At 38.2% G+C, this 22,959-nt stretch overlaps 5 protein-coding genes across 6 annotated transcripts in view; 2 read left to right on the plus strand and 3 right to left on the minus strand.

Annotated features, from left to right (window-relative positions):
* LOC140946647 (RAD52 motif-containing protein 1-like) overlaps window positions 1–3,230 on the minus strand; it is a 5,346-nt gene extending 2,116 nt beyond the window's left edge. Inside the window, exons 1-4 of the mRNA XM_073395757.1 lie at window positions 3,114–3,230; window positions 2,736–2,814; window positions 1,417–1,559; window positions 404–526 (exon numbers count right to left, since the gene is read on the minus strand). Of these exons, the coding sequence (XP_073251858.1) occupies window positions 404–526; window positions 1,417–1,559; window positions 2,736–2,814; window positions 3,114–3,224 (456 nt within the window). The 5' untranslated portion in view covers window positions 3,225–3,230. The remainder of the gene's footprint in view (window positions 1–403; window positions 527–1,416; window positions 1,560–2,735; window positions 2,815–3,113) is intronic.
* The window catches only part of LOC140947016 (uncharacterized), a 284,819-nt gene that overhangs the window by 63,324 nt on the left and 198,536 nt on the right, over window positions 1–22,959 (plus strand). The gene's annotated exons all lie outside the window — the stretch shown is intronic.
* Window positions 4,270–8,741, minus strand: LOC140947064 (fibroblast growth factor 2-like). Its single transcript, XM_073396150.1, has 3 exons — window positions 8,555–8,741; window positions 5,458–5,564; window positions 4,270–4,599 (listed from the first exon to the last, which is right to left on the minus strand). Exons 1-3 carry the CDS (start codon window positions 8,655–8,657, stop codon window positions 4,417–4,419), a joined length of 393 nt encoding a protein of 130 aa, XP_073252251.1. The 5' UTR covers window positions 8,658–8,741; the 3' UTR covers window positions 4,270–4,416.
* On the minus strand, window positions 9,579–13,749 carry LOC140947050 (uncharacterized). Its single transcript, XM_073396135.1, has 6 exons — window positions 13,710–13,749; window positions 13,224–13,319; window positions 12,705–12,836; window positions 12,027–12,081; window positions 11,127–11,225; window positions 9,579–10,472 (listed from the first exon to the last, which is right to left on the minus strand). The coding sequence occupies exons 1-6, from the start codon at window positions 13,746–13,748 to the stop codon at window positions 9,883–9,885; spliced, it is 1,011 nt and encodes a 336-aa protein (XP_073252236.1). The 5' UTR covers window position 13,749; the 3' UTR covers window positions 9,579–9,882.
* The window catches only part of LOC140947013 (WD repeat-containing protein 35-like), a 29,901-nt gene continuing 20,773 nt past the window's right edge, over window positions 13,832–22,959 (plus strand). For both annotated transcript variants that reach the window (XM_073396091.1, XM_073396092.1), the window contains exons 1-12: window positions 13,832–13,971; window positions 14,120–14,237; window positions 14,491–14,565; window positions 15,158–15,250; window positions 15,978–16,079; window positions 16,664–16,824; window positions 17,084–17,148; window positions 17,779–17,879; window positions 18,415–18,515; window positions 19,335–19,379; window positions 20,916–21,041; window positions 22,288–22,380. In XM_073396091.1, the coding sequence (XP_073252192.1) occupies window positions 13,948–13,971; window positions 14,120–14,237; window positions 14,491–14,565; window positions 15,158–15,250; window positions 15,978–16,079; window positions 16,664–16,824; window positions 17,084–17,148; window positions 17,779–17,879; window positions 18,415–18,515; window positions 19,335–19,379; window positions 20,916–21,041; window positions 22,288–22,380 (1,104 nt within the window). In that variant the 5' untranslated portion in view covers window positions 13,832–13,947. The remainder of the gene's footprint in view (window positions 13,972–14,119; window positions 14,238–14,490; window positions 14,566–15,157; window positions 15,251–15,977; window positions 16,080–16,663; window positions 16,825–17,083; window positions 17,149–17,778; window positions 17,880–18,414; window positions 18,516–19,334; window positions 19,380–20,915; window positions 21,042–22,287; window positions 22,381–22,959) is intronic.

Here is a 22,959-nt window from a genome sequence, read left to right on the forward strand (position 1 = left end):
ATTTTTCCTCAGGGATAGTAGAGCAAGTGAAGTGCAAGCGCGCGAGAAAATTGGTGAGAGGCGGCGGGGAGAGAGAAAAATGAGTGTCTCACCTTTCTCACATAGGGTGATTTTCACACTCGCTCACGTTTTGCTAGCTCTACTATCCCTGAGAAAAAATAGGGACTGCTTGTAGTCTATTGGGAATTGGGTGCTAAGAAGCTATTGTTTGGTGGTCATTGAGGCAAATAATTGCATTGTTCTGTATGCCCAATTTTCAATTCCCAATCCCCAAAGCAACCTTTGTTGAATCAGCTATATCCAACAAGAATTAGTTAAGGGAGTTAAAAAGGCTAAAGAAAATTTTATACTGCTCTAGCAATTGAACTGAATCTTCTTTAATGCAACACCATTTTACAAGTACCTGAAAAATTCTTGTTGTCCAACCATTGAATCCGAAATAATAATTAGCTAGTTCAGTGCACTTTGCCATATACAAAGGGGGCTGAACATTTTCCGGACCTTTCCTCCGTTGAGCAAATTGAACCTGTGCACCCAGAAAGGGGTTTTAGGAGAGAAAGGTAGTATTTACTTACAGTATTTAACTAAAGCACTCACAAATTTCATTAAATTATTGTCTTTTGATGTTAACTTCAGATTGGCAAAGCAAAACACTTTCCTTCACAAAATGAAGGCAACAGATTCTTCTGGTATTCCACTCTAGTGAGCCAAGACAATGGTTTGGGTAGACAACTTTTATTATAATTTATATATCACGGTAATTTTTTTTAACACAAGCCTTAAGTTGATGCCTAACTTGACAAGCTAGGAATGCTGGGAAGACCTATCCATGTACAGAAGATGAATGCTTCGCTTTACCCTACACTTATGTAAAGTTTCTCACTCTTTAAAAACTTTGATATAATCATCATCATCATTATTATTATTACTGCTACTACTACTATCATCATCGTCATGTCATTATCATTGTTATTTTCATTACTGTGCATAGGGTGTTTTCCATTGACAACCTGTCTCTCAACTTCTTTTTTGCAGATTCAGTCAAAAAATAATCAAACATTTTGTTTTGTTGTCCACCTTGGTCCTTAACAGGTCAGTATTAGTCTGGCTAAAACTTTTTCACACTGTATTTACTCATTTATTCATGATTATTTTGACGATGATGATGATGATGACAATGATGATTACCACTATTACAAGGATTATTATTCAATTATTATTACAGCAAAACCGGTGCCATTAGACATACACCCACAGGACTTTTGCTGCTGTCCATTTAATAGAGGTGTCCCCTGAATACAGGTTCATTTCACTTAAATCATGGGAAGAAACATTTGATACATACTGATCAAGCTATTCGTCTGATTCATATAGGGTGTCCACCAATGATCGGTAAATTACCAACTCAAAACTGACCTTCAAAAATTGTCCAGCTAGTAAGCGCTTTCCACTTATCCTTCCTTTTGCCCGACTTGCAGCCCTTCTTGAGTAAAACTTAACAAATGCGTACATTGAACCGCAGTTGAAGTTAACATTACTCACACTGGACTCCTCAGAAGCTAACGGATTAAGTATATAAATGTATTAGCTATGGCTCTGCTGGCAAGCCATTTGAGTTTTACACAACAAAATGAGCAGTAAATTCTACTATTGATCTTTGGAATGAGACCTGTACTTTAGACATGGTAATTTCGGCATGCCTACGTTGTGCTCTGCACAAATAATTATTTTATTTTCAATAAAAATTATATATAATTATTAAATATATGATTAGCAGGGATACAAATACACAAAGTTAGGCTTAATTACTGTAAGTGAAAGTGATCTGTGTTGGTAGGTCGCCTCTATTAACAACTCACAGTCATCTTGTTTAGTTTCTTCTTTTTATTTATTTATTTTACTGGCTATTTTTTTCATGTTCACCTCAATCAAACAGTTACTTTGGCAAGATTTAACGTGATACCAATGCAACAGATACTCTGTGAAAGACGTGTGGTGGTCTTTTACTTCTTTTTGTGGCACAATCAAAAGTAGAAACGCTTTGAGGTCAATTTGTTGGATGCAGATGGCTATTTTGCTCTGGCACCTTCTTTATTTCCTTAATAAATCAACTGTTACAATTGTCAAACCTGTATTAAACGGTCAACCTGTACCCCGGGGGGGGGGGGGGTACTCCCATACATTACCTATAAGGATATGTGCCGCCCAATGGGGTCGTGATTTTGAAGCTCCTGATTCAGAACAGGGTATCTATTTCAGAGGCGTTTTCTAGAACGGGGTATAATATTTCGAACGCACGAAAGCTCCAGTTTTGTAAGCAGCCATTTGAAATTATTCAAGGACAGATTGCTTTTAAAAATACGGTTCAATGCGGTAACAAGCAAACTTTCTTGTACTCTTTTCACCTTAGAATGGAGTATAAAAAATTGGCCCATTTCTAGAACGGGGTATCAGTTTTAGGGTGAATTCTAGAATGGGGTATCAATTTTAGGGGAAATTTTTTTTAGAACGGGGTGCCAATTTGGAGTCCCGGGCGCCACATACCCACCCAAAAAATACCCAAGTGCTCCCCCCGGGACCTGTACGCATTAAGGGTGACCGCTTAATTTAGGTTTGATTGTAAATGATCAAATACACTGTATAGCGCACAGATTTCTGCCCTTGCTGTTTGCTTGTAAATGTTCACAACCACATGCTAGGTTGATCATGAACCAAACTTTCAATGGAACCCTTACCTTCTGAGTAATCTGATGAATCAATAACTTGAACTTCATACACCAGACCGAACTCGGAGAATATCTCCAGAAGTTTAACCTGAAGTTTAGGAAAGCGGCTAAATACAGTTGAAGCTCTCTCTCTCTACAACGGCCACCTTGCATGGGGACAGAAGAAAGTGGCCGATGTAAAGAGGTGGCCATTGTACAGCGGTTTTAAACAAGAGTCAATGTATGGATTTTTTGTTCGCTGGGACGAAAAAAAGTGGCCGTTTTAGAGAGATTGCCGTCAGGGACCCTAACGGCCACCTCACCTATTATTTGAGGGACCCTCAATAAATCTTAATGCAGTTTACATGGCCTTAAATATCCTGAATGGACAAAAATGAAAAGCTTTACCTGCGCCGTTTCTTTATTCAGTCGTTTCGAAATACTGGTGACATACAGGTTTACTTCGTTGCTGTAAGGTCGAACAAATTCGATCAGTTCAACGCTCGGGATGTCCGCCATATTTGTTGCTTGAACTTCGCGGCTCGTTCCCAGTGTAAGCATTGGCTTAATTTGGCCGAGTGCGTTTGTGGGTCCCATGTCAAAGGGGTTCGAACCGTCGAGGGGTACCAATATTAACGCACGCATTTCAATGCCGATTCAATCAATCAATCAATCAATCAATCAATCAATCTTTTATTTGCCACTTTTATATTATATCAACATAATCTATTAGCAGGAGATCTCTGCAAGCTCAGCTGAGCTTTTCATTACAAACATTCGTATTGGATATGGTGGCTTTTCGATTAAACCATGGAATGGGATAAATAATCACCTTATTCACTATTCGGTGTATTATTTACATGTATGAACAAATTTTGGTACGTTTGGACTGTTGCATGATGTGCAAAACAATGCAAATTTCAGAAATTTTAAAACTGATCATGGCACGGCATTACTCCTGATTACTCATAACAACCCCTCTGGTAGAATTGACTCCCGCGGATATTGTCGCCCCATGTATACGGAAGGAAATCCCAATTCCAGAATGTGGGAAATTTTTCCTTCTGGAATCCGGAATCTACAAAATTTTTTCTTATGGAACGTGAAATCCTGGGCTTTGAAATCCGGAATAGAGTTCAAGGAATCAAGATCTCCATAAAGACTGGAATTCGTAATCCAAGTTCCACTGACGAAAAATCCGGAATCCCGGGTACCTGGAATCAGGAAGCTACGGCGTGGAATCTATAATCCAAGACTTTCTTGGAGTCTTTTATGTGTGGGGCCAAAAATATCATCTTTGGGGAGGCGGGGACGGTGAAGATGGAATAGCCCTGACTGTTACGTAATCGTGGATCATCGAGATGGCGGAAGACTTTAAGTTAAGGGCGGCCATCTCAGATCAGTGTCAAATCTACTTAAAGGGCGGGGGAACGGTTTGTGAGGAAGCGAGAAAAATATGGGAACTTTACATCAATCGAGGATAGCCCTCTTCGAGATGTGCCAAATACTTCATACTCAGCCTCATCACAAATAAATTATCGCAAAAACTCGCTTGATATTTACATCTATAAATTTTATTTAAAAGTATTCAATCTTTAACCATTTAATAGGAAGGTACAGTCAAATAAAAACAAAAATCATTAGCTACGAAACTCATGGAGTTTGTTGATAGCCTTGGTTTTGCCAAATAATGCACGAATGACAGACAATTCTATCTCTCTAACTCCTTTATTAAAAAATTCACAGCTCTCTGTCTTGGGTTGGTTTTAGGGCCATACTTGGCTTGACCAGAGCGTCTAAGCGCTAAATACCAAGAAGGGTTGACTTTGGATTGGTAAGAATTATAATCTTCCTTATAGTTTTCTATGAAGAAACAATCTTGGCATATCTCAGTCTGAAAAAAGAAGAAAAGAAGAGGTTTGAAAAATGTTTCAATTTGGGAGAGGGTAAAATCGTGCACAGTCATGCCCATATATACCGTCGACTTATGGTGGTGGATAACGAAGTGGTGGAACTTTTGTCAGTGTATAGTAATAAGTAAGCTACGCAGCCGAAAATGGTGTTTTAAGCATAAACAATAGACTTCTCCGGCATGACTATAAAATAGAGCGAAATTAAAGCTATTCTATGAAGTGTAAAAAATGCCTCAAGTTTTCATGCATATGCATATAAATTGCTGCTTCAGATTCAGCTCATAGGTGACCTGCGATCAGGTGTATCTTTTGTCTGTTTTTTTCAGGATGTAATTGGGTTTGTTGTTTGATTCAATAACAAAAACGGATTTCTAAAACGTAAGCTGGAAGTGTTTGTCTATCGTCAGACATGTCAAACACCATTTCGGTTATCCGAATCCCACAGGAAGAACCAAATCTAAGCTCAACCAATCGTAACGCAAAGATGGATCAGACGTCAAAGAATTCTGATATGGTGAGGTAATGATCATAGGCTAGCTCAAGGAGTAACGCAAAGTTTAAACCGGGACCGGGGGGGGGGTACTCAACAAAGATTTACACAGGGAGGCTCCGCCGCGAGGTCCAAACCCTTACCTTTTATATGCCTTTTTTGACAGAAAGGTGCGTCTCCACTAGAGCCACCTACCTGAGATTTCCCTAACCTTTCAGATACTTCAACGACAAGTAAAACCCCTACCCTTTAATATACCTGTGGCCTGAAAAAGGTACCTCCCTGTATAGGCCATTATAGGGAGTACCCCCTCCCCCCTTTCGGCTTCTTATCATGCTGCCACACTTACTGTGGTGTACAATGAGCCTGTTGTACTCATTGCAATATATCTATTGGAGACTTTCCCTTTCAGCGTAACCACACCGGCGGCAACGTCACTACGCATCTCAATCTCAGCTGTAATTAAAGAAACAAATAAATAAATAAATATAAAATGATTTGAAAATGAAATACGTGTAACAAAAATTTCTCATAACACAAGCGCATACAGCCTAGTTTGCGCGCTGATATTTTAATGTTTCTAAGCTTTTAACAGCCAAATGCGAATACTATACGCGCTTATTCTGCAGCTAAATCTACCCATAGGGTCTCCTTTAGTTGTAACATCTGAAGAAAAGGTCCAGAAATAAATTGCCATTGCTTTTTTTTCACTTGCTTTTGTTGTTGGTTTTTGTCGTTCTCTTGTTGTCTTTTTGTTTGTTCTCATAGCTTTTCCCGGAAGCAGAAATTTCTGAGAGGAACGTAACGAAACAAAACAGCACTCATTTTATTTCTTTTCCGTAAGGAACCGGATCCTGTATTTGAGCCCTAAAATGAAAGACATGAATTGCCTCGTGACAACGCTTAAAGAAATATTTATGTATCTTTGTCGAAATGTAATAAATCTAAATCAAATAACAAGCGATATCAGAAGTTACTTTAGAAAAGCTTGAGGCCATGGTTCACCTAGAGAAAGCAGCACTCGCATCTCCCCACCCACCTCCCCACCCTGGTGAATTTTTTTTAAGCAAAACTGATTCTAAAAAATGAAGATACCCGAGTATTCAATACTGAACAACGTTGGTGAAGGAGACTGCTGGTCATGAAACTGGCACAGCAAACATCGCATATCAAAGCTCGATAAAACAACGGTGCTGCATTTTATGTCCGGAGCTCCGTTATGTTGCACAATCACTTTGAGCGGTTTTGTTCACAAATTAAAGGAGCTGTGTCACAAAATTCAGCCAAATTAGGAAATTACAAAATGCCTGTTAAATTAAGAGAAACATGAAAATAACCGCTTAAAACTTTAAAGGAAGGTTAAAATAACATAACAGAAACAACAGATGCCACGGATGGGCAAAACTTATTTGAAACGGATTGAAATTATGATTTTTGAAAACTGTTTAGCCTAACAGTTTTTCAAAGTTGATCCCTGCTGCTTGCAACTTCAAAAATAATGCTCAGATCTCTGATTTTGTCATTTACATTTAATTTCTTTGCTTACTTTAGTTCCATAACGATTGAGGGCGAGTAATTGGCAAAATTAAACAAAATGAACTGGACTGCCATGACACAGCCCCTTTAAGATTGAATCTTGAATTATAATGCGCCTTTTTTCGGTCAGCAACTTTAAAATGGATGGGAATACTATTGAACGATTTGCACGGTCAAGCCTTGAAAAGCTAGCAAGAACTTATATAACGAAGATGTCTAACTAGCTTCACAACCACTGTACTTTATTAGGAAGGAACCCCTTTCGGCTGGGCGGAGTTTCCTCGTGTAGGCCATTATAGGAAAGGATGAATCGAAGCCCTGATCGAAGGGCATACACTCTTGACTTTGTTAACTAATTGAAAGTACTGGTTGAATTGAAGGTGTCCCGATTAGTAGGCTACTTGTGGCCAGCTAGAAGATTTTGATACGTTAATAAAGTTGTTTATTCATTCATTCCGGTACAATAAGTGTAACTGATCAATGAAGTCTAACATACTCGTAGGGAAAATTTCTACTATATAAATTCATAACTTTTGCTTCATGCAACATTGATCACTTAAGCCGGGGACGTACAAGGGGCGCACACCATTGTTGGTGACGTCACAGCCCTCTAGCAGCGCCACCACCCATAAAATATACCTCATCTTGTTAAGAAGATCAAAGGCTTTCAACACTGAAGGTAAAATCGTTTTAAAATACTGCAACATATAAAAAACTCCCCCTTGTACCACGGTGGTGGTATAAATTTGCGTGTACATCCGAGGGTTAAATTAAATTTAATTACTCAATTCACATTCGAAAAAACTGAAACTGGGTATGAAAATGACGATTTCGTAGTGGCGTTAAATCACGCTGAGAGGCCACTATTCTACATATATTTCAGTTTGTTCCGTGTACAAAATTAAATAGGTGTCCCTTCGCTTCACTCGTAAGACCATCTTTTGGCAAGATTTTTTTCAAGTGTTTCTGTTCGTAAATTGACGTTAAAGGAGTAATTTTTCAGTCGATTAGATCATTGAAGGCTTTCAATGTAATATTTAAGGGACTAGAACTCCCGCGCCCCACATGAATGCTGTAGTTTTGTCAAGGAAAAGTACCCAAAAATAAATGAGATTTGAATTTTCAAGATGGAGAATTTAGGTAAAATCGGACAGATGATCAAGAAGTTGACAGACTTCAAATTAACCTTTTTTCAGCTTAAAATCAGCTACCTTCAGTGTTGTTGTTGACATCATCTATACATGGGCGTTGGTGTCTTCCCAAAAACGGCTTTCACCTTTATTATATTCTTCACGACCTCTGAGATAGGCGGATATGCAATTTAATTGCAACACCGTTCAAAACCACGAAAAAATAAGGACCAGCCGGTAAATAATTAGATCAATTTAGGTTTCTGGAAAACTGCCCACCTACCCCTCCCCTAACCCAACATTTTGCTCTTAGCGAGAAGTAAGTGTTAATGTTGACTTAGGATTGATCCAAATAATTTCGATTTCACCAATTTAAATTGCTCCCTGTGGCTTACGCTTGCGAATGGAATTCATGTTATAAGCTATTAGATCGAATTTCTGTTTAGGAGGCCTATAACAATGGACAAGGCAGCCTGCTTCCATGATTATTTGCATCGAGATCACGGCAAGCCCGCTTTCTCATAGAAACACAACGAAAATTTTACGAGGAAATAAGGTACGAGCCGAGTCAGTGTAGCCTCCCACGCAGGCGATTTTAGGGGATCTCGTTTAAAAACGAGCTCCCCTAAAAACGCCTGCGTGGGAGGCCAAGTCAGTGCGGCTCATCTCATATAAACAGTGCCCTTGATCAAATTATGTTTAGTTAATTCTCCGATTACGATACTTTCCAAACAAAGCTATTATGTATTTGTAACTGGTAGGATCAAATTTCTTACTCACTGTATTGATCGACGTCCTTAAGGCGTACCCCGTGCACCAAGTCTTCAGTGACACGAAGGTAGAGACCGAATTGAGACTTGAAGTGGCAAAAACGGACGACCATGGTTTTGAAAGCAAATGTAGATTGAACTTCAAGATCAAACCAAGGCTGGAAATTTTAAAGAATTCAACATGGACGTCACGTGCTTTTGTACCCTATTTTTAATTTACGGCTAACATCACTTGACAGCATCTTCTAGTGTCAACTTCGCTTTCTGCAATTCCTTTTATCTAAATTTGGTAATCACAGTGAGGTTTAAGTAAAGAGACACGCCTTTTGATTCTTTCGTTATTCTTTGAAAGAACTTGAAAGAGCTTAAATTGAATCATGACTTGTTTCTAATGCAGTTAGAAACCAAAATGCTGTACCCTGGAATATGAGTTTGCCTGACGAACCAAACGACCATATTCTCAAACGCTGCGAAATACATATTTACCCTGCTGCAACATAACTTGACCATCTTGCGTAGTACTTTTTTCATAAAAAAATTGGGTTGAAGGAGATATCTCCACAACAAGAGACGTTTATTTCTTTGTGCAGTTATTATAATATTTAATATTTTTAGTAGCAAAATTAATTTGCATAAAAGAAGGATTATGCCTTACAGGTTCAGTCTCTCAGCCATTTTCACCACACAAGACTGATTTAAACTTGTTGCGAATAAGACAAAATTAGTAAGTAACAAGTAACTCACAGACTCTACGGGCTGTCCATCTTAATCTTAACCCTATTTCAATAGAGAGCTTTAGATTCTAAGACAAGAACGACAACGAGTACGAGATTTTCTCAATAGTAAGTAGTGCTCGCGCGTGAACCAGCGTCATTTTGGCGGGAAAACGTAGTAGCCGTCGTCATTCTTCTACGAGTTTTAATGAGAATGTCGTGGTGGCGGAAACAAGTTATGAAATGTTAGAAGTTTTAGCATTTTGCAATCGGGAGAGGTCTCAACCTCTTTCAATAACGATAACAGTGCTAACTTTTGGGGTGAAAAAAAGTACAATGAAGAAATCCGGGGTGTCTATCTTTTGACAATACGCGAAAAAATTTTAAATCAAATCTCGTACTCGTAGTCGAATCTAAAGGTCTCTTATATATTTTTGGTATTTTTGAATTTGCAATAAACTGCGTAACTAGCACGATCCTTTCAGAATTTCGGACTAAAAAAACGTCTTCTGGTTTAAATAACCAGTCAATTACTAGTTTCTTCGTATGTGCGACCTTTCAAAGTTCCAGAACGGTAATAAATTGTCAACTGTTAAATTTGTCTAGGTTGCATTATTTTGATAATTCATGATCGTGTTGAGTACATGTCCTTGTCTTCTGGGTTGGACTGTCCAATGTCTCCTTCGATCTTTACTTCTTGACTTCTAGACTCTTGTTGAACTATAACTTGGTCTTTAATACCTCCAGACCCTTTCACATCCTCTCCCTCACCGACGGCTACTGGCGGACTAACCTCATCACCTGTTGCTGATTCCCGGCTGTCGATGAACTTATCAAGAAACGGGATATTGCTCCAGAATGATGTCTTCGGCTTCTGCTCAGCAACTGTCACAACCCTTTCTTCTGGAACTTCTTCAGGCGCTTCTTTAACTTCAACTTTGTCTTCTCTTGGCTCCACATTAGCTTGCTCGGGCACATTTTCGGTGGGTTTATCTTGATCTTTGGAAATTTCCGTGTCGTTAACGGGACTCTCAAGCTTCTTGGAAGCGGCCTGTTCTGTTCTTGTCTGGTTGAACTTGTGCCACTGTTCTCTTGTATACACCTTTAGTCTATCGTAATTAGCCAATGCTACATCAACCGCTTGATTTGGATAACAGATAGCTGCAGCAGTTGTTCCCAGCACAGCAGAATAAAATATCCTTCTGATTGGCCGACCTAGAAGTTAAATACCGCATACGAAAGATAAACAGTTAAGTTCTGATCTTCTCTAAAAAGGAATTAAATCACTGAATGTTTCAGTCGTTTTTTTACCAGTGGCATTGTGCTGGCGTTGTGCTGTGATCATAGTACCTCTTGTGCAACTTTTGAAATATTACTGTTACAACAGAGTTGTAACAGAAATGCGACAGTAGTTGTATGATAATGATAAGTAACTACTCTCATTTTTAATTCACCAAAAAAGGAGACATGATGGCTGGAAAAATTCCAGTAACCATTTATTCAACTTGGATAAGACAATAAACAACCCAAACATGGTATCATCTCTGGGATTTTAACCCTGGTCACATTGGTGGAAACTGAATGCTTTCAGCACACCCCATGCAAGGGAATCCAAGACAGTCTTTGATTCTGGATTCCATATCATGGATTCCAGATTCCAAGTACTGGATTCCAATAGTTAGTGGGATTCCGGAATCCAAAGCCCAGGATTCCAGATTCCACGAGTAAGATTTCCCAGATTTTGGATTCCACAAGCAAAGATTTCCCCCATTGTGGAATCTGGATTTCCTTACATGGTATGATTCAGCTCTCTGCCTCTCTTGCTCCCCACTTTTAAAAGTTCATGAGACAGACAAATATTCTACTTACGCCCCCTTCCAGCCAAAACGGCACCAACCAAAACAGCTGCACTTATTCCACCAACTTTCATTTGAAATGTTGTATCTGTCTGAATTAGTTCCCAAAACTCTGCATGGAGAATGATAAAAAATAAATAAATTATCTACGATGAACAATATCTTTCATGATGATACATTGTATTAAAGTCTCTAATACATGATTGAAAGATTATTTATTACATAAATAAATGCAACACAGAACTTTCTCCATGCTCAATCATTAAAGTACTTCCCTGTAATAGCTTTTTGGTTGTATACACGATCACACTGACAAGGAAATAAGTTAGATGTAAGTTTGCGACTGACTGCGGCAAGAGAATGACCTTTACACATTAACTTCCTCTTCTACCGTTGTTTTACCTTTATTACCTTTTCCACTTCTCTGTATGCTGAACAGTCACCACGTTTTACTCTTGAATGAAATATTTATTTAAAAACACTGATAATAATTCTAACAAGGAGTGACCATGACTGGCTCCAAGCTGAGTTTCTTTTCTTTGCATCTTGTCAAAACAACAGTTTTAGTCTTTGGCATGTGTTTCTAGCAAATGTTATTGTGGAATGACTCTAACCTGCCAATAGGAATGCAGTGTGTAACTTTAAATATATCTAACCTCAATGACACTAAGCAGTGATTTTGTTACCTCTGAGTCCTGGACTCACCACAACTATTTTTAGCAATATCACTGCACTAACACTAAAATAACAACAGCATCAAACAATGAGGCACTTGACTGGCAATAAAATGAAGCTTGAATTAGAGAAATTTCATTGAAGAATTGGTCTTCAGCGCATTCTAATTTTAAATATTTTAATGTCTTTGTGCTGTAGGCAACAAAACATTATGTCTGCATAAAGTAAGTCTACTCACCAACTGATTTCTCTTCCACAGATGAGTATGTAGTCCTAACTTGTGAAATACCATCCTGTTGAATATAAAGACATGTTCAGTTACAGGCACTTTGTTAGGTGTTATATAGATAGGAATTCTACTTTTAGGCTTAAACAGTTGTGAAATAAACATGATAACCAGACCAAGTTTAAGCAAATGGGTCCAAGCTTAAATGTGTTTGATTTTAAATCCATTGCAACCTTTTTGCTATAATAGACTAGGTGACTTGATGTGTTTTTGCCAAACTCTCAGCAAGATCCAAGTGAGGACCCACTATAGACATTTCGCATAATGTTTTGCGACGTTACCACAAACCATAACCTAAGGTCATTTCACTGATCCTAGACTTACTGATTTTTTCTATAAACAAGTCTCTCTGGACAGAAAGCATTTCATGACAAAACCTATGTCAGCTGCTAGACAATTGCAGCTTAGATTTGACAATTAATTTCTTACTTTTCTCGCCATATTGCTCAAACAACACTTTACAAGACATTTGACAGGAGAAATAGTTAGGAAACTAGCTTCAAATTATTGTCAAGTCTCTTTATTAGTGACCAGGTGGTCCCAATTTTTCTCACACCGCATCTTACCTAACTCTCCACTCTCTACACATGAAAAACCCACATCACTGACTTGACCACTCCCGTTGCTTACCTTCACCTTGGATGTCCATCCCCAAACAAATTTTCTTGCCACAGAGACTTTCTGCTCCATCTCAGTGACTGGCTCCTCTGCTGGCTTTGCAGTATTTTGTGTTGAATCAACTACAGGATCATAAATTTCCAACTGAAATAAAATTTCAAGATTTAGGCATGTATGAAATGTTATCAAGGAGAACGCTTTATTCGTTTTCAGTAACTTCTTTAAGAAAATGGCATTCCATTTTTTATCCCCTCCCCCTAAAAATGACTGGAATCTGAACCCTCAAATTTTTTTCCGCAGCCTTTGAAAAAATGAAATCCGAAGAGTTCATTTTTTGCTGGCACCATTGGAAAATTTGTCTGAAAATTTTGCTGGCTTCTTTAAAGAAAAATCCAACTCTCCTTGTCCCATCCAAAATTCACCATCCTAAGGTGGAGGGAGAGGGGGTTGTGGATGAAACATGGAATGTCCCAAACAACAGCTAAACAACAAAATAACTTTATTCACATATAATTAACCTCTCATTTTTACCTCCCTGGGATGGACTTTAATGGAACCAGCCTTTACTGTTGACAAAAACGGTGCACCAAGGACGGGAACTGAGACAGCAACTAGAAAACGGCCCCTCTGTTGGGAATGAGAATGGGAGGAATATGTTATTATTACTATTTCTTATATATTTTTTGACCTCTATTTCTGCAATTTGTTAATACTTTGAAAGATGTAACTTAATAAGTAGCTGAGTATTCTAAAGTTTATAGGGTGTTTGTTTATTTGTTTGTTTTTATACAAAAATTTATTTACCTTTCTGTCAAAATCATTAGAATATTGGCTTTCCAAGAACATGCAGGTACATTATCTCCAAATTTAATTTAGCGAAACTGCGAATATTATGCAGTTATTTAACATGTAAGTTGAAAAAGACATAATAATCAGTTAAGACGAGGTTTTTCTTTCTAGTAAGAGTAAACATGCATTTTGTTTTGAGTATAAATAACAGGAATTAAGCATACATACCCATCTCAAAACTCCTCTCAGGGCCATCTTGGCCGCCATTTTGCACACAGATTACGTGATGTAAAACGAACCGAATCGTCTTGACGTAACGCTCGAAGTGTTTTATGGGTATGTCACTTTGAAGGAAAATGGCGGAGAAATATTAAAGACAAGTTGTAGTGCTCGACAGTTGTGCCGCGTTCTAAAACCTAAGCTAGAAATATATCATTTTAGCTGGTTTTAGAGTGAAGCAGAAGTCATGTTTATATATCTGAGCAAAAAGGTGCGTCGTTATTTCGTTTCCCTTCTAATATTTCGGTGTGGAAGTTTGTTTACTTCCAGCTAACGTTGTCAAGGTGAATATTTTTCTTTTGGCGAACTGATCTTCATTTCTTTCTCGATCTGTTTGAAACACTGATACCGATTTGTAGATCGCCATACCAAACAATGTCAGGCTGAGATGCTTGGCTTGGAATCGGGAGCAAGGTTACATCGCCTGTGGTGGAGAGGATGGATTACTTAAAGTACTCAAACTAGAGATACAGCAAGGTAAACTTACGCTTATTAGCTTTTTTGGGGGCTTGAATTGTTCTTGTAGTACAGGTTGTAGGTAGACAAGATGATGCAAATGTAAACAAATACGGCAGATCTTTAGAACTATGAAGTACTGTCGCACATAAATGACATAATTTTGCATCGATCATGTACGTAATAAATTGGACATTTGTCAGTCTAACTGTCTACATTGCATCAAACAAAAACTAATGCAATGTGTTTGTTGTTTAAATCTTGATTTTTTTAGGTAAAGATGCAAAAGTTAGAGGTCTGGCAGCTCCTAGTAATCTTTCAATGAATCAAAACCTTGACGGGCACACTGGTAAGTGATAATGTCACCTGGCAAAGTACATTGTTCTCTGGTTTATGAGGTTATTATTGTTCTGTACAATTACTTTTGCAATGACCAATGCTGTGTAGCAGTGAAAATAAAATAGTCACTGCTTGTTAATTAACACATGCAGCTTTTGAGTTAAAATAGGGTGCGCAATGAGTACGTGAACAAGAATTGCAATGATGCACTGAGTAGTGTAAACTGCCAAGCTGCACAATTTTATCCTGAAGTGGTAGCTGGGGTAAGGGTCACATACATGTTGGAAAAGGGTTTGTCGCGGGGGGGGGCAGGAAGGGTTGAGTTTCCCCGTAACTGAGGTTGAAATAGATTGAGGTGCCATAATGATTTAATACCCTCCTTGTTTCATTATTCATGATCTGGATCAATTTAAAGCTGCACTGTCTGCTCTCTATGTTTTGTTACAGGCAGTAGATCTGGCACACTATGCAAAACCATTACAGCAGTTGTACAAAGATAGTCATAACACAAGCGGTGCACATTTTGCACTTAGGCTTGTAACTTCATTGTAGGGTAATTTTTATTGACCACAGCATATTAACTTAGTTCTTTTTTCACGTAGGTGCTGTTCAAGTGGTGACCTGGAATGAACAATTTCAAAAGTTGACTACCAGTGATCAGTATGGTCTTATTATTGTATGGATTCTCTACAAAGGTGAGTCAGTTTCATTAAATTAATGCAAGAACCAACACTTTAAATCCAATTCAGGGATTAAGGTTAATGTAATTTGCTGGAAGGATCTTGAAATTGTCCACATCTTGCCAGTGCGGTGTTGAATTTTCCATTCTTGCAGTCAGAATTTAACATTTTCCAAATTTTGCTGGTAGGATCTTGTATTTTCTAAACTTGCCTTCAAGATCTGGAATTTTCCAAATCTTCTGTTAAGATTTTGAATCTTGCAAGTCTTGCTGGTAGGATCTGGAATTTTTCAAATCTTGCCAGCAAGATTTTGGATTTTCCAAATCTTGCCAGCAAGCAAGGTTTGGATTTTCCAAATCTTGCCAGCAAGATGTTGAATTTTTGAGGTGTTGCTGGCAGCATTCTGATTTTTTAACATTTTGCCAGCAAGATTTTGAATCTTGGAAATTTTGCTGGCCAGATCGTTAGGGGGGTAACACAATAAACTGAAATTAATTTAAACTTTTTTTATTAATTCTGAGTTAATAGAGAGTCACAAGTTTATCTTTTCAAATTCTTGTTATAACTGTAAAGTATTACCCTTTCCACCAACTGTTTATTAACCAAAGCAATCCCATACCACTGTCCTTTCTGGGAAAGCTCTTTTCTTATTGTTGTTTCTTTAGCTCTCCTTATTAATTTACAGTGTGTATTGAAGAAGGTGCTATTTAAATGTGATTTTTTTTAAACCTCTGTTTTATAGGATCTTGGTATGAAGAGATGATCAACAACAGAAACCGAAGTGTAGTTCGAGACATGAAATGGAATGCAGATGGACAAAGGATATGCATTGTTTATGAAGACGGTAATTAATATATACAAGTTGTTAGTAATGTAGTTGACAGGATTTAAAACAAACAAACAAAAAAACTAGCAAAAGTAATAGTAATCTGCTGTATTTTTTCAGAGATAGAACCTGCAAAATTACAGTTTTGTAGTGTATAACAAACATCCAGTATAATTACCTGTTTTTTTCTCAAAGTAAACATGAAAGCTACTGATGTAGGAAGACCCTAGCTACAATGCAGTTTATTCACAACATTCCTTGTGTCTGTGTTTTACAACCTCAGGGATGGTGAGATAAAGCTGATGCAGAAGTTTACTAGCCAAACCTACCAACCCCCATTTTTGCTACCAACATTTACTTTACCTTGTCAGTTGCTGCCTGCCAGTCAGACTACTCAAAATTAAAACATGCTAGCCTGCAACGGCTTATGCCACCAACGCTGGGCTTTTGGACAGCCGCACTTTAGTGACACCTGTGATTTCCTGCCCAACAGTCTGATGGTCTACCAACACGAGCCATTACTCAGGGAATTGGTAGAGCATCAAGATTACAACTTACATGTAATGCTGAAAAATACCTCATTACTGTTCCATTGTCTTTAGGTGCTGTGATTGTTGGCTCAGTAGATGGAAACAGAATTTGGGGAAAAGAGTTGAAAAACCTGCAGCTTACAAATGTTGAATGGTCACCAGATGGGAAGAATATCATTTTTGGTATCAGTAATGGTGAAGTGCAAATATTTGATAACACAGGAAACTTTTGTGTGAGTAGCAAGTCTGTTTTATTTTTGGTTGTTTGTTTTTGTTTTTGTTATTAGAAAATGGTGCTAATGTTAATTATTGGGTACATGCATGCAAATATATTATGGAAAGTCGTCCAGTCAGGAAACCGAAAATGACACAAAGTGGACACTTTTCAAGACAATAATATGAGTCATTTCAGATATTTCCATTAATTAATAAAAGTGGTACAAAATCTCCAATATTTTATTTTAATTTATATGAAGTATTATTTGTTTTCAGACAAAGATGACATTGTTCTGCCTTGCTAATGTCACAGGAGCTGTCAAGATAGCTGGTATTGAATGGTCAGTATGTTACAATGTAGTGGTTGCAATCTAATTTAAAAATTTATATTATCCAGCAAAGTGGATTTCAGCCAGCAGCAGATAAGTCTGCATTGATGGATGAATTACCCATCTGGCAGATAGACCTACAAGTAGTTTACAACAACAAAACAAAATGGCAGTGTTCATACAGTGCATATTAAAATTATATTTCCCTATGGCTATGGGAATAAATTAGGAAAAAGTGGAAAGATTGCTAAGTTTAAGTGCAATGATATTGATTAAGAGGGTTTGTGATTGAACTGGCCACAATGAACCAAGATCTCATATTATGAGCTTTTGTGTGTACATGTAGGTATTTAGTGGCATGCTGGAAAGGAGAGATCTCCATGGATTTCTGTTGGGGAAAACAACAAAAAGTACTGACAGCATGCTTACAAAGCTGTCACTAAGGCCAATATTAAACCTGTAAGAATTGTAACGGCTGAGCTTACATAATCTTTTTGGCGATTAATGTAGAAAGCAAAAGGTGACGCTAAAAGATTTTGTGGGAATAGCAGGGAATATCCTTTTGCTACAGCTGGCTTCAAAACTTTAATTTCAGCCCTGGCATGTGTACGATTTTTAAGTAGAATGCTTTTTCTGGTTTAGGTATGATGGAAGAGAAGGATACGTTGAACCAAACTGTCCTTGTTTAGCAGTGTGCTTTGATGTTGGACGCATGCAGATTATGAGACATGAACTGGATGAAAGTAAGAGAGTCCTCTTAAAGCAAAGTGGAGTCGTTAAAAAACATTATAATAATTATTAAATTCAATGTAGTTTTTTCACTGTTCATTTTAATGCCTTTCGTCATGTGGTCCATACAAGAAAAATAAAAAAATTAAAAAAAAAATTAAGATTACAGAGATACCAAAGGACGTAACCTTAGATAAAGAATGATAACAATGCTGTATATAACTAAGATAACGAAGTTCTCGGTATAACGAACGATTTTCATTATTACTCCAGTAACACTTAAATAATTTTATATGAAAAACAACCTCGATATTATGAAAGCTCATTATAGTGAACAAATTTTACCGGTCCCTTAACCCTTCATTATTTCAATTTTCCACTGTATAATATGAATAATTGTTGGTCTATTTTAGGCACTTGCCTTATAAATCGAACATCAATACATAACAGATTATCAGTAATAATTATTATTTAATTATTACAAACTTGTATGTGACTGAGTAGAAGCAATTTTTTTAAAGTTTTCTGAGTACATAATAAACGTTGTAGATCCTGTATTGATTGACACATCAATGGCTGTTGTGAATATACAGTGGAACAACTGTGGTGCCGTATTAGCTGTTGCTGGCATGCAGAGAGCTACTGGACAGGTGAGGCCCTATCTTTGTGAGCAGATCATATCATTTTACAATTTTTTGTGCAACAACAATTTTTATTTGTACCTTTTTTGGTTTTTATTTTAAATTTTTATTAGATCAGTATGTCCATTAGAAAATTTGCCAATTAAATCTCTAAGTGTAGGCGAAAAATGCTGCAAACAACTACTACTGAAAATTTGTAATTATAAAACATTATCTGTTCTTGTCCTGAGGGAAGCAGCTTCAGGGTACGATATTTAGTAGTTTCCCAAGGGACCGGTCGTATGTGAAAAATTATATAGACCACGAAAAAGTACAAAATTAATTTAAAATCCCCTGTCTAAACCCTCACTGAACCAGTGACAATGACATCTTGTCAGCAAACAGATTGGTAAGAAGGTATTGTTTATCCAACGTGTCCTCAAGTTCTTAAGGTGATGTTACATGGTACGATTCGCAACCACGATTTTTAGCGCAACACAGCGTTGCAATATTGGAACAATGTTGTCACTATTCGAAACAATGTCGTAACAATGTTGCAACGCTGTGTTGCGCTTAAAATCGTTGTTGCAAATTGTGTCATGTAACATCACCTTTAACCTAAGTTTTATTATACACCACATACCATGTACCCACACAGTAAAGGTAATGTTACACGAGACGATTCACAACGACGATAGCCTTGCAACATTGTTTGGAATGGATACAACATTGTTCCATTATTGCAACGCTGTGTTGCGCTAAAAATCGTCGTTGCGAATCGTCCCATGTAACGTCACCTTAATTCATACAATTATAATCTATATAATTTATCCACTCTCGTTTTTGCAGGAGAAGGATATCAATGTGGTCCAATTTTACACTCCTTTTGGCGAGGTAAGTGACCTTGTAAAGCTGCGTGCAAACGGACGCAACAACTCCCAACATTGTTGGCCAACAATGTTCGGAGTTGTTGCGTCCGTTTGCACGTAGCTAAAAGTTTGACTGGTTTCAAACTTTGAGCAACAACTCCCAACAACACGCAACAACATGCAACAGGGTGTGCAAACGGACACAACATGTAACATCCAACAATGTTGGAAGTTGTTGGCCAATACTGTTGCTTCCGTTTGCACGGGGCTTGAAGGACTGTTTCTTGGTTCATTCTTGCCTGAACCGGAACCGCCCGTGTGAACCTATAAACCTTGTAGCACCTGTGAGTTGTAATGTCAGTTGTAATGCTCTTTCTGACTTTAATGCACGACTCAGTTATGCGGGACAGAGACATCTCCCAAGCATAAGCAAATGTGACTTTTTCTGTCAAAAGAGAATCGAGAGATACACTCGGAAATCTTGACTCATCAACCTCTTGTTCTGAATAATAACTTTCATAGTTTTCACATTACACAGCGTTTTAGCGATAAATGCCTTGTAAAGCCCAAAAGTAAACAAATAATGATAATAATAAATTAAAATAATAAACTAATGATAATAATAATGATAATGATAACGAAAACGTTGAGAAGAGAAAAAGACGGCGAAAAGAACGGGGAGTGTTTTAAAACTGGTTGAGGCAACTGTCTCTTCCATCATCTCGTCACGGAAATTTTTCTATGAAAGCCAAAGAACAGAACTGAGCACAAACCATGTTTCTGTGGTCACTCTGTAAAGGGAAAAGGAAAAAGGTAAAGAGTGCTTATTTTACGTCGTTAGTGCTCCGTTTTACGGGTATTTAAAGCTACTTAAAGCTACACGGAAAGGAAAGAAGTTAAAAGAAGGATTTGTGGTCACACCTGGGAATCGAACTCCGAAATTCCCGCACAGGAGGCCACGCACTAACCAACTGCGCTAATATTTCCTCCTGAACCTTAGGTCAGGTTCTGTCTTATTTCAATTGAACTCTCTGGATCCGTTTCTTGCTCTTAGGCCTAGGCCAAACGTCGAATTTTTCCTGGGTTGGGCCGACCTGTACCTATAGGATTTTGACATAACAATGCCCCTATCCCTAAAAAACAATAGGTAGTGCAGGTTATAGGGACCATTGAAATAAGAGGTTTGGATGGATGCAGGTCAATCGCCTAAATGAAGTTTATAAGATCGTCTGTTGGATCAGACATCGAACTTAGGACGCGTCGAAGCAGTGATAAATTTTCTCTCGAACGAGGCCAAATATACGTTATCATTCAATTGTTTAATTTATTAGTTTAGTTCGTCGCATGTGAAGATCGACGTTTGACCCTCGCCGGAGACGATGCTATCCGTCTGAAGCAGACGGATAGAACTTGCTGGACGATCCAAAAATCATTCAGACAAACTTAACTGAGTCAGACGTCAAACTTTCGTGAACTTAACCCACTAAGTTTGGTTCGTCCAGTGAAAAGTTCGACGTTTGGCCTAGGGCTTAGTGTCGTTTACCTGTAATTTTCTTTGCAGCATTTGCGAACGCTGAAAGTGCCTGGGAAACAGATTACAGAGGCATGCTGGGAAGGCGCTGGGCTGCGCATTGCATTGGCTGTAGATTCATTCATCTACTTTGCCAACATAAGACCCAACTATAAGGTAAGTGAAATAGTCTGTGTTTTCATCAATTTAATTCTGGTTTCTAAGGTAACTGTAAGGGTGATTCCACGCGTACATTGTAAATTTGTTGTTGAAAACGCAGACATTTGTCCACACATGATGGCCAATGAACATTTGCACGCATTTCTCGCCATTGCGTCGAAAGGATCCACAAAAACTTAAGAACTTTCGAATCAGCGAGTGCCCAAGGCCAGGGCTGTCATTAAGAGGCGGGGGCCGGGGATTTTCTCAGGCTACTACGAACTTGGCTCTCGGCTACTTTCATACGAAAATAGAAGAAAAATAGGACCAAAACAAACCTCTAGCTGGTTTGATTCCCCGCCTACTTGTTGTATTTACCTGGCAACTTGAAATCTTAGTGACAACCCTGCAAGGTATGAAACAATGATTTTGAGTGCACTTTATGAAGTTGACTTCCCCAAAGTTGTGCCGTCATAAATGCCCACAGGAGAAAACATAAAAGAATAAAGTCGTCCGTTTACAAGAATACTCTCTGGCCACGATTTAAGCTTACGTAACACGTAATCCGGTGGACTTGGGTTCGAATCCCGGTCGCTCTGACCACCAGCTGTATTTGTTTCTTGGTGGTTGGAGTATAACTCCATGCTCATGTTTGTAAATAAGGAGCTTAAGTAACGACGACGACAGCAACGAGAACGCCAAAAATGCGTCGGGTTCCGTTTAGTCAACAGAACAACAACTTTGCACGTGTATCACGCTTTTTTGGTATATTTCTTTGCCGTCGTTACACGATCACGACGTGAAACTGAGAGGTTTAAAGGTGATGTTACACGAGACATTGCAACGCTTTGTTCCACTACAAATCGTCGCTGCGAATTGTCCCTTGTAACATCACCTTATGGTGATGTTACACGAAACGGTCGGCAAGGACGATTCTCAGCGAAATACAGCGTTGCAATGTTGGAGCAATGTTGCAACCATTCGAAACGATGTCCCAACAATGCTGTAATGCTGGGTTGCGCTAAAAATCGTTGTTGCGAATAGTCTCCCGTGTAACATCACCTTTAGAATCATGTTTACGGTAAACTCAAACGTCAGTTCTACCATGTGACCGAATTTTTGTTAACTTGTCGTTCACTGTTCATTATATCTACACAAAAAAAGAGTAGTTTCATGCCATTTCCTTTTGCCTAAAATTAAGCCTCCATCATTTAAGTTAAAACTATTAACGGATTATTTTTCTTTGTTTGTTTCTTTGTTTTAGTGGGGCTATTTTTCAAATACAGTAGTGTATGCATTTAACAAGCCAGATCGTCAAGAACATTGCGTAGTATTCTGGGATACCAAGAACGGAGAGGTAAGTAATAAGGGAATAAAACCTCGTTTCCAGGTTTCTCTCCACCGAGTCGGAGAGGACCTGGAGTCGAGAATGAATCGACTCTTCTTTTATTTTCAGAGCAGCTGAAAGAATTATGCCAGTATAAATATTAAAGATGCCTGAATGCTGAAATGTTGTCTTTTGTTAGGCTGTATAGATTATCAACTTTGACATCGCTCTGATAGCTCAGTTTAAACGTTTGACATAACGGATTACAACTCGTTATAAGACACAGCAAAATTTTGGCTGAAATATGATGGTGAATTTTTAGCCTGTTGAATACATGCGTGGGAATGACTTTTCTTCAATCAGTGACACAGGCGACTCGCCCCTACATTATCTTGTACCACTTTGCATATATGCCACTGTGGACTTCGCTTTAATTTTTTTTCCGGGTCGCCTGTCTCTCTGACTGAAGAAGCAATCTGATTTCGGCACATTTATTTTGCATAGTGAGTGAAGTTCTAGGCTCCATTTCCCCCGCTGCGTGACCAGCCATCTTTTCGGATGAGAAGCGCCAGCTCGTTTCTCGAACATCGGCTGGTAATAGAACCTATA

The sequence above is a fragment of the Porites lutea genome, chromosome 8, assembly GCF_958299795.1.
Source record: "Porites lutea chromosome 8, jaPorLute2.1, whole genome shotgun sequence".
NCBI classification, from domain to species: domain Eukaryota; kingdom Metazoa; phylum Cnidaria; class Anthozoa; order Scleractinia; family Poritidae; genus Porites; species Porites lutea.

What these genes read in the sequence shown, in the direction of transcription:
- LOC140947064 (XM_073396150.1), bottom strand. Translation starts at nt 8,657, where the DNA reads ATGGTCGTCCGTTTTTGCCACTTCAAGTCTCAATTCGGTCTCTACCTT. An exon ending in TAAGGACGTCGATCAATACA is followed by an intron (nt 5,565 to 8,554) that starts GTGAGTAAGAAA and finishes CTTTAATTACAG; the next exon opens with CTGAGATTGAGATGCGTAGT. An exon ending in CAGGCTCATTGTACACCACA is followed by an intron (nt 4,600 to 5,457) that starts GTAAGTGTGGCA and finishes TTCTTTTTTCAG; the next exon opens with ACTGAGATATGCCAAGATTG.
- LOC140947050 (XM_073396135.1), bottom strand. Translation starts at nt 13,748, where the DNA reads ATGGCGGCCAAGATGGCCCTGAGAGGAGTTTTGAGATGG. An exon ending in TGTGGAAGAGAAATCAGTTG is followed by an intron (nt 11,226 to 12,026) that starts GTGAGTAGACTT and finishes TTCTCCATGCAG; the next exon opens with AGTTTTGGGAACTAATTCAG. An exon ending in CGTTTTGGCTGGAAGGGGGC is followed by an intron (nt 10,473 to 11,126) that starts GTAAGTAGAATA and finishes TTTAACTTCTAG; the next exon opens with GTCGGCCAATCAGAAGGATA.